The sequence below is a fragment of the Fusarium coffeatum genome, assembly GCF_003316985.1.
Source record: "Fusarium coffeatum strain FIESC_28 chromosome Unknown BRIP53273_contig_369, whole genome shotgun sequence".
NCBI classification, from domain to species: domain Eukaryota; kingdom Fungi; phylum Ascomycota; class Sordariomycetes; order Hypocreales; family Nectriaceae; genus Fusarium; species Fusarium coffeatum.
The window spans coordinates 2,904-17,801 of NW_022158158.1; the positions used below are offsets into that span (position 1 = coordinate 2,904).

The 14,898-nt window shown below is 50.0% G+C and overlaps 4 protein-coding genes across 4 annotated transcripts; 1 reads left to right on the plus strand and 3 right to left on the minus strand.

Moving 5' to 3' along the window:
• Positions 1-1,588: 1,588 nt before the first annotated feature.
• Positions 1,589-3,490, minus strand: FIESC28_11143 (uncharacterized protein; the record flags this gene model as incomplete). Its single annotated transcript, XM_031165271.1, has 2 exons — positions 1,589-3,076; positions 3,188-3,490. The coding sequence occupies 2 exons, from the start codon at positions 3,488-3,490 to the stop codon at positions 1,589-1,591; spliced, it is 1,791 nt and encodes a 596-aa protein (XP_031010667.1).
• Positions 3,491-3,892: 402 nt separating this feature from the next.
• FIESC28_11144 (uncharacterized protein) lies at positions 3,893-5,923 on the plus strand (the record flags this gene model as incomplete). Its single annotated transcript, XM_031165272.1, has 1 exon — positions 3,893-5,923. One exon carries the CDS (start codon positions 3,893-3,895, stop codon positions 5,921-5,923), a length of 2,031 nt encoding a protein of 676 aa, XP_031010668.1.
• Positions 5,924-7,596: 1,673 nt separating this feature from the next.
• FIESC28_11145 (uncharacterized protein) lies at positions 7,597-9,744 on the minus strand (the record flags this gene model as incomplete). The annotated part of the gene is made up of 1 exon (XM_031165273.1): positions 7,597-9,744. The coding sequence occupies one exon, from the start codon at positions 9,742-9,744 to the stop codon at positions 7,597-7,599; it is 2,148 nt and encodes a 715-aa protein (XP_031010669.1).
• A 2,246-nt stretch (positions 9,745-11,990) lies between these two features.
• Positions 11,991-13,844, minus strand: FIESC28_11146 (uncharacterized protein; the record flags this gene model as incomplete). The annotated part of the gene is made up of 2 exons (XM_031165274.1): positions 11,991-12,432; positions 12,484-13,844. 2 exons carry the CDS (start codon positions 13,842-13,844, stop codon positions 11,991-11,993), a joined length of 1,803 nt encoding a protein of 600 aa, XP_031010670.1.
• Positions 13,845-14,898: the final 1,054 nt, after the last annotated feature.

The window sequence follows — 14,898 nt, forward strand, 5'->3', positions numbered from 1 at the left end:
TGCTACAAGGGGGCTAGCCCGCGAGCAGCAAGAGCCCTTGTTCGAAATCGGATACGCGGGGTTCGCAAACTACCACGCCAATGTCTTCTTCTACCAGTGGGTAGCTCCTGTTCGCAATGCAACAGTCTGCGGAAGGCCATGCTCTTCTTGACCAACCTAAACCATAGCTTCATGGTGTTAGTCTGCGTCAAAGAACTGGAAGAGAAGAACCTGACAACCTCGTGCCTCATTATCATATCCACAATCTCTCGGGGTGTCGATGATCTTGCTATGGTATGAGCCCTAGCGGTTAGTTACAATTGTCAGCAGGTGAAGGTAATCAGGGTCAATCTCTACAGTATCAAGGGGTGGGTTGATCCAGGCATTGAAATCGATCGATTTTGTCAACTCTGCCCAGCATTCGCCGTGCCAACTTTGCTTATTCCAGCGAGTGACAGTGCAATGCAATTTGTATATTGAGATACAGTACCTGTACGCTTGCAAGTTGCACGTACGCAGTGACAAGACGGTATTCTCACATCTCGATACCCTGAAACAAGTGTTTCTGGCGGTGTAAAGGGACTACCCTTGTTGGAAGAACAGCAGGGTTCCGGTACAGTACAGTACTTGCCGTTGACGACAACCAGGAATATGGATGCTGCACCATAGCGGGCTGAAGCCTAGATAACACATGTTACCCTGTAACTGCAACGCAGCCGAATCTATCAAGGCAGCCGGCTAACCATATGCTTACTTTACACTACCCAACCGTAATACCAACATTTCAACGTCTCGGAACCTAGGAATGAATCCCTAGTGCGGCTGGAAACACAAAGGGCTTCTCGTGATGCGGCATAGAATCCTTTGAAAAAGAAAAAGAGACCAATATGCTGCGACCATGTTTCCGTTTGACAGGTCACGCTGATGGGAAATTCGATGATCGCTGTCGATCGATCGAGATTTGTGATTTATATGCTCTCTCTAAATTACCCCGGTTCTGGACTAACCTACATTATACGGATACTACTACCTCAGCCGTCCACTTACTTGCTAGACCCAGGTATGTATCAACCCAGCAACTCTGGCTTGTGTGCGAAACTTTGACAAAGCCTGTTTTTATTAACCACATCAGGCCCAGTTCTCTGTATAATCAGTCAATGCATTTCAGAACTACCATCGAATTTGAGCTACTGAAGTTCGACCAATTTACTTTTCCATCCTTCCCCGCTCTTGAGATTCGCGGGATCTCTCTCCCTGAAACGCCTTGTTCGCCGGACACCCGCCTTGGGAAAAATTATAATTGCTCTTTCTGGTACTCTTGTTGTTGTTGCTTGGTGTAGCTTTAGCTATTGCTGGCGTCGTATTGTGATATGTGCAAGCTGGGTTCAGCACCAGCTCCACGAATGAAAAAGCTGATGCGATACATACATCATCGGCGATGATCGCGATGATGCAAATGTCAAATTTCCCATGCTGTTTGGGTGCTTTCCCATGACAATCCGGACCCAACATCCACTTCCACAGTACAATACTGTCATATGTCGTGTCGTACCGTACTTTACTGTACTGCACCGTACTATCCCTGGAAAGATGATGAAATTCTGCTTGATTATTTCGCCGTTGAGGAACCTGATTTGGTCGATCCTGTATCGACTCGCTTGGCTGCGGGAAGGTCTGGTACCTTGAACCCGTTGCCGTTCGACGATCCTCCAACTTGAGTAAAGGTACCGCCCTTGAACCATCTGTCCTCCTCCGCCTTGCGCTTCTTGCTGAGCTCTGCCTGCATCTTGGGATCCACGAGTTCCAGACCCTGGACGGGGGTAAACGCCAGAGATGACGCTGTACCCGTCGCTGATCCAACTGTACTGCCGACACCAGAAGCTCGCAAGCCACGCCCTCTGAGATCAATGTTGGATGCTTGACCAAAACCACCGATAGACGAGGCAGCACCACCCGCGGTGCTGTTTCCACCCCATCCCTTGCTTTTAGCACCCAGTTTGGCGCGTGTACGTTGGTCGATCTGGGTACCGCGAATACGCCCGTCGTTTGACTGTCCGATCATGCCCATACCAACAGTAGATTCGCCAGTGCCATAACCGACCTCGCTCTCCTCCTTGCCAAAGGCCATGCGGTTCTGCTGTTTACGAAGATCTGTCATGGCGAGTGCCTCCTTTGCCTTACGGGCACGTCGTCCACCTCGCTTGCGCGATGGCTTGTCGTCTGGTACCGGAAGAGCACGTTGACCCTTGTTGGGAGGTGCTTCTGTCAACTTCTCAAGGCGCTCGAGGCATGCCGATTTGAGCTCCTCTCCTGTAGACCCGTCGGGGCTTGAATGTATACGATCAACTCGGGCAGCTAGGACTAGCTTAGCTGATACGATTCTCTGCGCCTGCTTTCTCAGGTCGCTAGGGATATCCTGAATCATTTTTGAGTTGAAGAGGTAACCTTGCTGCCGAACACCGATATTTGTAGCCAGTCCCGCTTGCTTCTTCTTAGACCCCCAGTTGGCGATATTGCAAGCAGGCGTCTTTGAAAGACCTGTGAGCCCACCTGCTGCGTTGAGAAGCTGGGCAGCTGTAAGGGAACCGATGAGAGCAGTCAAATTGGGCGCAAAGATATTCATGCGTGACTGAACATACTCTGCCAACGTCTGCTTGGCTTGGAAAAGAGATACAACCATCTCGCACGCTTTGTAAACGCGCTGAAGCTCCTCTGCGGTCATCTCATGACCTTTGGACGTCGTGGCCTCGACTGTCACAATCATGAGTGAGGGTCCATCGAGGACAGACTTGAGAGTTATTCCCATAGGGTTGTCGGTTGAAGTTTGTAGAGCTTTGATACTCTCCGAGTCCAACGGCCCGTTTCCTATGATAGTGACGACCTTGGCATACTCGAGTGGTGTTGTGACCAGCCGTTCAAGTTCGGGGAATCGTGTCGAGTAGTGATCACGGATGAATTTGTGGACGACGGCAACCTCTCCGTCAATCTGGGTCGAAAGACTGTTCGACTGTGTCAAGAGATGGTATTCGGGATGATCTTCGATGTTTCCAATGTTGGTGTTTTGCGTCGCGGCTTGCGATCGAAAGTGTGCGATTTTCTGTAGCGTTCGAGGTAATACGTCAGGACTATCCCGCCAAACCAACTGATGTAAACGAATCGTCCCTAAAGACGCGACCGTTGAAGCAATAAAAGGGGAGTTAATACTAACCTCAAGAACTGGTTCCAGTGTCTGCATCAAGCTGGCCACGCTTCGAACATCTTTGACTCCTCCAAGCTGCATCTTCTCAACCTTGACTTTTGTCGCCTCAGAGTCTTCCATGTCGCTCAGTCCGGCATCGGATTCATCGCCGCCCTTTGTTGCGGCGTCTCCGTCTACTTCCATTGCATCGCGATCGCCTTCGCGATCACCAGTAGCCTCTTGATCTTTGACAAGACCATCGTTCTGCTCCTCTTCAGCTTCGTCGCCTGAGTCTGCAAAGTCCAGGAGCAGATCATCTGCGTCGTTCGACATGATGGCGGCGTGTATCAGAGAGGATGATGTGGATGAACAAAAGTGATTGTCGCGAAGTAAATCATGGAGTAGCTAAATATTTGCCTTAACCAGGCAGGCTGTGAGGCTTAGACTACCTATGAGCGCCACACCACATACAGTCGAATTTGTGGAGCAGATGCAGCAATACTCGTTTTTCATTTGCTAGGCTCAGCTCCAGTAGTCTACGTTGGTACTAAACCCTCTGCGAACTGTACCTGAATTTTTGAGCCTTGCTTGTCGCGTCGCTGTTGACCTCAACTTTATCCATCCATCCACCCTAGTCAACTGTCATTCTTTCTCAACCTCCTTCTTCGCCCAACTTAACTTTGCATCAGCGGCACTGTCTTCAACACCCGATTGACCAAAGCTGTACAGTACAAGATGGAGTCATCTAGGGGGCCCCCAAGGGTCAAGAACAAGGCCGCTGCGCCTGTTCAGATCAGCGCCGAGCAGCTTTTACGAGAAGCTGTTGACCGGCAAGAAGTTGGAGTTCAAGCGCCCACTCAGCGCTTCGCTGATTTGGAAGAGCTTCACGAATACCAAGGAAGGAAGAGAAAGGAGTTCGAGGACTATGTGCGACGAAACAGACTCAATATGAACAACTGGATGCGCTATGCGCAATGGGAGCTCGAGCAGAAGGAGTTCAAGCGCGCCGAGTCTATCTTTGAGCGCGCTCTCGATGCCCACCCCAATAATGTCCAGCTGTGGGTTCGTTATATTGAGTCAGAGATGAAATCGAGAAACATCAACCATGCGCGGAACCTACTAGACAGAGCCGTGGCACGCTTGCCACGAGTCGACAAGATCTGGTACAAATATGTGTACATGGAGGAGATGCTGGGCAACATTCCCGGTACACGTCAAGTCTTTGATCGATGGATGCAATGGAGGCCAGACGAGGCCGCATGGAGTTCCTACATCAAGCTGGAGAAGCGATACGGCGAATTCGAACGAGCACGAGAGATCTTTCGCACTTTTACCATGGTCCATCCTCACGCCCGGAACTGGATCAAATGGGCCAAATTCGAAGAGGAATACGGCACTAGCGATCAGGTTCGGGAAGTATTCGGCGAAGCACTCGAGACACTGCAGGCGCTGGGTGACGAATTTGTCGACGAGAAATTGTTCATTGCCTATGCTCGATTCGAGGCCAAGCTAAAAGAGTATGAGCGCGCTCGAGCGATATACAAGTACGCCGAGAAGCTTTTACCGAAATCCAAGTCGATGATTCTCCATAAGGCTTACACAACCTTCGAGAAGCAATTCGGCGATAAGGATGGGGTAGAGGACGTTGTTCTGTCCAAGAGAAGAGGGCATTACGAAGAACTAATCAAAGAAAACCCCAAGAACTACGATGCTTGGTTCGACTACGCAAAGCTCGAGGAAACTTCTCAAGACTCGGACCGAATCCGAGACGTATACGAGAGAGCAGTTGCTCAGGTTCCCCCGACACAGGAGAAGCGACATTGGAGACGATACATCTATCTATGGATTTTCTACGCCATATGGGAAGAGATGGAAGGCCGGGATATAGAGCGGACAAGGCAGATCTACAGCACATGCTTAGGTCTGATCCCACACAAGCGGTTTACATTTGCTAAAATCTGGCTGATGGCGGCACAATTTGAGATTCGACAGGGCGAACTTACTGCGGCGCGAAAGCTTCTCGGACGTGCCATCGGCATGTGCCCCAAGGACAAGATCTTCAATGGCTACGTCGATTTGGAGCGCAAGTTGTTTGAGTTCGTGCGTTGCCGTACCCTCTACGAGAAGCATATCGAATTCAACCCTGCCAACTGCCAGACCTGGATCAAGTTCGCGGAGTTGGAGCGTGGTTTGGATGATCTGGATCGCACACGCGCCATCTTTGAGCTTGCAGTTCGGCAACAACAGCTTGATATGCCCGAACTGCTGTGGAAAGCATACATCGATTTCGAGGAGGAAGAAGGCGAATATGAGAACACACGGGAGTTGTACGAGCGTCTTCTGGAGAAAACGGATCACGTCAAGGTCTGGATCAGCTACGCACACTTCGAAATCAACATCCCCGAAGGAGACGAAGAAGAAGGAGACGAGGAGCAGCCAGTCAGCGAAGAAGCCAAGGCAAGGGCACGCAAGGTATTCACGCGCGCGCACAAGAGCATGCGAGACCGGGACCTCAAGGAAGAATGCGTGTCACTCCTTAACGCCTGGTTATCGTTCGAGCGTACTCATGGCTCTGCAGAGGATGTCGAGGCGGTGCAGAAACAGATGCCACGCAAGACCACGAGACGGCGAAAGCTCGACGATGACTCGTGGGAGGAGTACATTGACTACGTCTTCCCTGCCGACGACAAGCAAGCAGCCAATTTCTCCAACCTTTTCTCCAAGGCGCAGAGCTGGAAGCAGGCAGGAGGAGCGCTCGACGCATGAGAGCATACTTGAAGACATCGCAGATAGAGGAAGCAAGCAGATACTGGTACCCTTACGCTCATCCATAAATAATGATAGTACCAGTACCACCTTGCCTGGATCATGCGTCTCTCAAACTATTATACTTATCTGCCTACGAGCATAATATTATCAAAGTTTATCCTCGATATTCATTTCATATCGTGACCAAACAAGACGGTCCCTTAACTCACAGAATCGGCACGGAGTTGACTTTTCTCACTATTCGACTTCCCTAAGAAGCGGATTACATTGCACATATAAATGAATGCCTTGTGACTGAATTATCGAACACTAGGTAGATTCATAAACATGCGTCCATCGTACGTGGATACTTAGCTTGACGTCATAGTACGATGACGTCTTGGCACAAATTTAGCTCTAAAACTAGAACCAAGGTCAAGTACGAATAAGCCAGGGCACTTCGTGGGGGGAAGGTGCCAGGGTACATATCTGATATCGTACTATGCAATGAGCGGCAGGTACGGACACAGGAGAAGGACAAGACCCGCCCCAAGAAAAGAAAAAGTGAAGCTTACTGGATGTTTCACTTTTGTTCTAGTCGAATCATATCGTGCCGCGTTGTTATCATGCGAGATCGATTAGGACAGCATCTTCGCCCAAGAATCAAGAAGAGGAAAAAAGCATTTTCATAAGCCAGGCTTGTTCATTATAGATCATGATTCGTCAAGATGTCATAGGTCCTAGGCCGGACAGATCCAACCCAAGTACCATATTTCGTATCCAGAGTAACATATCGAAAATCCGCGACAAAAGAAAATAATAAAGGAAAACCATCATATATCCATATCCATCTCCATCATGTCATATCGTTTCGTTGCCCACATCCCGTCAGGAGACACCTGTCTTACCTCTTTTTTCCCAGGCTCATTCCCGATCTCGTTGCACTTTGTCCAATCGCCGAGACTTGATCTGCAACACCCCCCAAAAAAGCCGTTCTTCCCGAGGCCGGGTAGCCGCGTTCCCACCTGTCATCATCGTGCATACAGTGACTTTCCGTCACCAGATTCACTTCCCTGCCCATCGCATCTCGTTGGGTCAACGTAGCTCTCCCGCTCAAGTTCCTCAATTCTAGGGTCCTTCTAGACCCTAATCACTTCTGTAGTGGAACGCGACCATGCTTCTTGTCGTTGGACGGTATCCATGCATGTGCCGGTCTGCCGGGATATGGCTCCGAGGCCTGCTTTTTTCGTTTTCAGGACAGGCTGCTTACCCCATGGGGGCATGGGCTTTCGCCTATATCTGCAGAAATCGAGCCACTGGCTCAATATCGGCGATGGTCTAATGCAATCATCGTCGTTAGTCTTTGTCTTGAATACACGTGTGAAACAAATGTGGGCATGGTTGAGGGGAGAAAGCAAGTGTGCTTCATCTATCTGATGCATCAGAGGGGTCTTAGCAGCAAAACAACCGCTACACCACACAGCGCCGTAGGTCATATTCGCACCCAATTTCCTTCTCTTCCCAAATTTCCCTGTTTTGTTTCCAATTGCCAATTGTCCAATAAAACTTCTGTATGTTGGGCTCAAGGTTTAGCATGAGCCATAGTCGTCTCGTCATAAGTCATAAGTCATAAGTTTATGTGCTGTAATGTTTTGCGAGAAAAGAGATGCTTTGCAGGTTCAACAGAGTGCTCAATAGGGAGACGGCAACCCATTGGGATTCCTCCTGTATGTGTCCGTCCCATATGGTTCTGCAGGGAAAGTGTTGCCTCTGTAGGGTTTGCCTCCGTAATCTCGGGGGTCAAAGTATTCATACTCGATATCCGAGTCGTACCCGTCAACCCTCCGAGACGAAGGAGCCCAGCTGTCGGCTCTTCTCCGGCCATCGTCCGTTGATTGTTGTCTCATACGTCGTTGCATTCGTTTCTCATGACGACGAGCTTTCTCTTGGTTGAACTGCTTGCACTCTTTTGTCAAGTCCTTGGCTTCCTTCATCTCAGACAGAGCTCCCTTGATACCCATAGCAGCAATACCCACTGATGCGGCGTCTTGCATAATCGCTTTGGTCTTGAGTTTCTTGGCATCAATTTCGCTCAGTCGTCCCTCTTTGACGGCCTTGTGTCTGGCATTCCGTTTTTCCATACTAGAATAGACCTCGTGCGCTGCATGAATGGTGGCCACGGCTGCTAAGCCTGTGGTGACAATTTGCTTACCTCTCATTTTCTTTGCTCGCTGCTCGTCTTCGTCAGAATCTCCGATATCCGATGATGAAGAGGAGTATTCAGAACGTCCTCCTCGTCGTCTTTCCCTGGGCTTCTCACGGTAGGACCGGTCGTCCTCGTAATAGTCTCGGTTGTTGCCATATCGTCGGTCATCGTACATATCATCCGAGTATCGGCGGGAGCGACTGGCACCACGTTCGCTAAAGTCATCTTGATCGCGGCGTCGCTGGTAATCATCCGCAGCAGCTGTACCAGCTCCAGCCCCAAGACCAAGCTTAGCCAGGCCATTGCGAGCCTTGTCGACAACGCTGCGGCTTCGGCTGCGCTGACGACGTCGGTCCGGGGAAGGACTGTATGAGGTGCTTCTTCCCCTTCCTCTTACACTGCGGCTCCTGGATCGTGATCTTGACCGATCCAAAACCTTCTTCGCGCCGAGGGCACCCAGACCAGCCGTCGCCAGAGCAGCGAGACCACTTGCTCCGCCAGAGCCTCCACCCTGGGATTTGGATCGAGCGCGCGAGCGGGAGCGGCTACGACCAGTCTTGCGGTCCTCTTCGATGTCGTTCCTTGAGCCGTTGATCAAACGGTTGCCGACCAAGCCGCCGATGACAGCTTCTGCGAGACCCCGCTTTCCGCCTTTGTCGTCAGTTGCTGTATCGACAGCAGCGGCACCAGCAGCAGCGGTAAGGATGCGTTTGGTCTTCTCGCCCTTCCAGCCACCAGGCTCCTTGGCAACGCGGAAGGCCTCTGTGGCACCAGCGAGAAGAGACGCCATAGCAGCCTTCTGGACCTTGTTCGCACCGCTGTTGGCGCCAGCGTGTGAGCGTGACCGCTCACTGGAGGGGCTGCCTCCGCGGCGGCTCCTGGTGTCGTCAGAGCCGCCACCGGTAAGACTCTTGACAGCAGCGCTAAGACCAGTAGCTGCAATGGCACTCTCAAGGAAGTTTTTATGACCCTTCTTCTCTTTTGGGCCTTCATCTTCATCCGAGTAATAATCGCTGTAGTAACCGTCACGGCCTCGTTGAAGAATCATATTGGCCTTTTGATCCTTCTTGGCCTGCTGCTTGTTGTAGAATTGAGCACCCTGGTAAGCAGCTAGAGCACCAACTCCAGCTAAAGCTGCGGTTGAGAGAGGGTTGCGTTGGACTTCGGTGCGCTCCTCTTTGGCTTCACGACGATCGTACAGCTCCTTACCACCGGCCAAAAGGGCGGCACCAGCAACGGCTGCAATGATCTTCTCGTTCTTTGACATTCCCTTGGACTTGGGCTTGCGCTCTTCATCTTCGTAGTAGGGGCTAGAGTGTCCTCGGTGAGAACGGCGATCATAGTCGCGGTCGCGGTCGCGAGGGTCATAACCTCGACGATACTCGTATTCTTCTTCGTAGTAATTTGGTCCGGCGGATCTAGCACGACGGATATCGCGGGTGCCGGGCGGGGGGAATTCCCGTCGAACCTCCTCTATCGACAGATCACTATCCTCGCGCCCGCGAGGAACAATTTCGCGATGGGACTTGGTGCTAAAAGAATCTCGCGGATCAAGGTAACGGGGCTCTTCTCGACGATCCTCCCGCACATAGCGGCGAGAGTAATCCCGATCATACGGGTCGTAGTTGGCCATTAGTACGGTGTGTGTGATTTCTTTGTTGTCGCTATGCTCTAGTGGTGATGTAATGGTCGATTTATGGTATATAGTTGATATTGGTGATGAATGGTGTTGGGTGTAGTTAATGCAGAGTTGTAAGATTCTGGCAATGCAAGGAAGAAAAGGAAAGATGATGGATGTGGCGGGAGGAGCAGATCAAGAAAAGCACTTGGCAAGAGAAGCCCAGCCACAGCCAAGGGCACGTCCAAGCAAAACAGGGTCCTTTGGGATTGCAACAAGGGTGAGAAGGCACTGCACCTGTGCGCCTGCCTTAGTACTGTAGGACTCAGTCGACTGGATGGGCGGAACGGGAACGAGAACAGAAAGTGGGCTAGAGACAGCAAGAGCAGACTGCTAGTGGACAAAGCCACACTTGCTTTACTTTAGTTTGGTGGATGGATGGGCATCAATGGGATACGGAAGGCAGCAACAGAAGCAGTCGGGTGGCTTCCTTGACCCATGCCTTAGTAGGTATCCTTGGACGTATGTAGGTGATTTTTGACGCAACTTTAAGAGCCTTGGAAGCGATTCTGGTTAGGCTGCGTTACAGTAGCTCAGGCTGTCTTGACTGGGCGTTGGTTGTTTTACTATGATGATCAGGCTAATTTTTTACGGTAGTCCGCGCTCTTTCCCTTTTTCCTTTCTTTTCCCTTGCCGCTTCTTTCCTTTCTCTCACAGACATAAGGTATCTAAAAGGTAAGCTGAGGTAAAGCGGGCAGTTACGTATAAGCGGGGCGGGACCAACGACGTAATGAAGAGGGGTTCGCGGGAAGTTGGACGCACAGCGCTGACGCTATTAGACAGGGGTCTATGCCTTGCAAGGTCCACTAGAAGGTCTTGGACGTGCTGGGCGCGGCATTCGACAGCCAGCTGGGCATTCAGTATAGCCCAGTATGGAGACGTTTGAATTGTTTCTCCCGTCTTTATCAGCAACTGCGCCACAGCTATCGTGCATATAACTATTCCACTTCAACTACAGTATCATCCGTCTCAACGCCCGGCAACACCGAACGCGATAGAGTCAACAGGAAGTGACGTTGGTAGGGGCTTTTCTCCGCTCTCTTGCGGTAGTTGGCATTGGCAATTGACCGGGTCATCGGACGCTCCGTGTCTTCGGATTCGGTTCTGCTCTGTTGATTTGTTGTCAACCACTCAAAGGTCAACTGTTCAGAGCCTTACTCTGTCCCGGCCATGGCAATTGGCTTTCTCCCCAAATCACACTCTAAACAGCAGTGATCATCTTGAAACGACGGCTCACAAGTCGTTCCTCGGAGTGATAGGCCGTTTGTGAAACCTCGCACAAGGGAGGATGCCTGCATATCCAGGATCCTCGATTAGGTGCTTGTCCTAGTTCTGGGACCGATTTTGCCACTCTTGATGAGTTGTCAGTTGTTCTCTTCTAGAAGCATTTGTCACCTGTGTGATACTCGGACTAGGCAGACTAGACAAGCCGGGCGGGAAGTTAGACTATCCAATCGCCTGTTTTCCTTCGCACCGAAGTAAACTTTGACTGATGTGACGCCTACAACATGTGACGCAACAAACGGTGCCTGCTGATGATAGTTCATGACCCGTTTAGCCACGTTTTTGTGCCATCAGCCACGCCGTTCAATAGAAACATGGTGTCTGAAGCATACATATGTACAGTATCGTGTTCATCAATTATCCATCACAAGGCCCATATTTTCTACAATTGTTGATCAGGGTCTGACTGTGAGGTTGCAATGACGTCTCTATTACGAGACTAAGCGAGGTTGAATCAACGGGCCACTAGGCGTACTGTAGTACTGTAACTATGATTCAGCCTTATGGTCAATGACTCGGCAGTTGCTCAATGATATCAAAATGGTTATTTTGTGCTTTCAAGTATCTTCTTTGCAACCGACCACAGCAGAAGTACGTTTCCCTCTGTTCAGAATACAGTTCTTGCTTGGATGAGGTAAGAATTGAAATTGATGATAACACGCTATTTGTATGCCAAAATCCATATTGGATAAACCAATTCCGTACCAATACCACTCTAGAGTCTAAGAAACAATATCCTATACATGCTTTATCAATGTTACATGACCCAAACAACCTAAACCCGAACTATTAGATCCTTCTCCTGAAAATTCCCAAACTCCGTCAAAAAGAAATCGTATCCCGCGGTTTTCTCGGTGTAAAACAACCTTAAATGCAAAAGTCTAGTAGTACAAATCCTGATGGCTTTTGTTCGTAAATCATGCGTCTTCAGAGGTCTTGCTCTGAGGTTGGTCCATATCGCCTGTGTGCTGAGTCTCATCAGCGCCGACACCGTAGTCGGTGGGATCGGCCTCCTCATCCATCTTGTCCATCTGTTCGGGCTCAACAAGGGCGTACTTGCTCTTCTTACGGATGCTAGCGCCATACCAGAAGAATACAAATGGGATGAAAGCGAGCAGAGTTGCAACCCCTCCAATGAGGGAGCCTCCGCCACCAACACCAAGAGCAGTAAACATTTGAGTCGTGAACAGGGGAGCAGCAGCACTACCAGCGGATCGGGCAACAGTGTTGGCGGCGATGACAGAGGCTGCATACGAGGCGTATGTATCGGTGAGGTAGTTGATAACGGCAACGTAAACAAGCATCAGAGCGGCAGAAAGAAATGTGCCTGCCAGAGTAGGAACAATCCAGGGAACAACACTGCTTGGTATTAGTAGCTGTTGTTTGCTGAGGACATTGGGAGAAACTTACTTGAAATTAGCTGACCACGCAAGCCAGAACATAGTGATGGGGAAGGCAACACCTCCAAACATGGCCATGAGAAGTCGATCCTCTGGCAAGAGAACCTTTCCAGCAGCATCTTTGCTTCGTCGACGCTCACTATCGACAAAGATGACAATGGCTCCGAGAACAGCTCCCACGACCTGGCCAAGAAGAGGCAGCTGCGAAACGCCAGCGTTCCAGCCCCTCATGTCTCGAAAAACAATAGGGTAAATGCTGAAAAGCATGAACTGAAGAGTGAAGACGATGCAGGTGTAGATGGAGCATAAGAGAGAAATCAGGTCGAACATGAGAATCCAGGGCCGCGTAAGAGCAAGTTTGTAGACGTGAGCTAGGCTGGGCGCATCCTCTTCGCCTTCCATAACAGCATTCTCATATCCCTTGATGCCAGACTTTCGAGCTCGCTTGGACTTCTTGGCCAAGATAGTGGGCGTATGTGTCTCGGGAATCAGAAACATGAGGAAAACGGTGACGGCTCCAAGCCAAAGAACAGAGTACATGCCCCATCGCCAGTCTTTCTTGAGCTGAACAAAGCCGGAGACAACAGGACCTAGAGAAGGTCCCACCCAAGAGGCCAGACTGAAGATTCCAGTAGCGTTTCCTCGCTCGATGGGGTCCCAGAGATCGACCAGGACTCCGGGGGTGGTGCTTAACGGAGCAGAGATGAAGACACCCGCTAGGAATCTTCCGACGAGGAGTGATCCAAAGTTTGGTGGGAAAGCGCAGAGAAAGTTGAAGGCCATGTAGGCGATAAAAGTGATGTAGAAGATCCATCGACGACCATAAAACTCAGAAAGAGGTGCAAAGACAAAGGGCCCAGCACAGAAACCAAGAAGGAACATGGACGTCGTCAAGCTCGCAGCGACGGTTGAAACTCCAAACTCTTCCACAACAGAATCGACGCTTCCCGAGAAAATGCTTGATGCAAAGTTTCCGTTCATGGCAAGAAAAACAGCAAGACATGTAATAACCCATCGCCGTGTCTTGGACCAATTTCGTGGGTTCTCGAGGTCATCGGGAGAGAAGTCGACATAACCCTGTTCGTTGATGTAGGGAGCTTCGTGTCTGTCGGAGCCGATATCAGGCTTGAAAGTCACATAGGACATGACCCTGTCCATTGTTTGAGCGGCCATCTTTGTGACTCTTTTGCTCCCGTAGGACTGGGAAGATGGTGGTGAGACAGGAGGATGAGGAGGATGAGAAGAAGAAGAGATGCCGGTGTTGTAGTGCTGTCCAGAGGGATATGCCTGGAGCAATGGCATTGTAGAGGCAGAGCTTCGTCTTTTATTTATATGTGTCGATGATTCTCTCATATTTGCGTTTGGCATCATGATGAAATCGTTTACTTTGCGATTGTGTATGTGTGAGGTGAGTTGAGTTGAGCTATCTCCACCATAGTGGCCTTGGTTGTGTTAAGTTGACGTCAAGTTCTCCAGGTGAGGGTATACCTACCGTGTGCACTGAACCCTTTCCCCCAGACCAACCGGAGGTAAGCTCCGGAATGTGTTTTGGATACCAGATTCAGCTGCTTTTTTCAGTTTCTTTCTCCACGCACAAGTCTGAGCTGAATAGTACAGTACACACAAATGGACTAGAATGTCCGATTGATACTCGCCTCCTAAGCTTTTCATCTCCCCGGACCCATAAAAAAGTATAATATCAAGCTGATCAACGGTCGCTAACTCGACGACTTCTTCACTTGAGAAGACAGGGCAAGTTTATGAGATAATCAGAATCGTAATCAGAGTAACATAGTTGCACTCTAATTGAGTCTCCCTGAACATGATGAGCTGGGGAGGCCGATAAGATGCAAACTCCCGGGCCGAGAAAGTATTCAAGTTCAAACCCTGTATGTAGATCAGTTAGTCAGTGTCAAAGGCCGGACCCACGTGGATATGACACGGCGCCATGGTCAATGACGAATCAGGCGTCTCATATCGAGATTTAGAGTAGAATTTTTATGGAAGCTTCTCTGCAGCAAACGCCCCTGCCAAATGCTAATGGAGGGTGAAGTTGAAGATTCTGCTTCTGCTTCCACTTACACGGGAATAGGATCAATTTTTTCTGATCGTGTCACCGGCCAACTGCCAACACGACACAACGCATGTCGATCTTTGCTGTGATCATGTTGCGATCGTGCATTAAATCTGTCTGACCGGATGTTTTATTCCATACTGTACCTGACTTGAGTGTTACTGTAAGAAAATCAAGGTCAAACCTTCGCCTTGGTTCTTCCTTCTAAAAAATTATTCTCTATCGATTCGCCTCCTTCCCTCCTTCTAAGCCCTGCCAGCCACTTCCCCGCAAACTCATCCCGCAATAAACTAACCACCTACCGGTACTGGACAAGAGGAGCGTCCGCTATTAACTGCCATCTTTATTTCT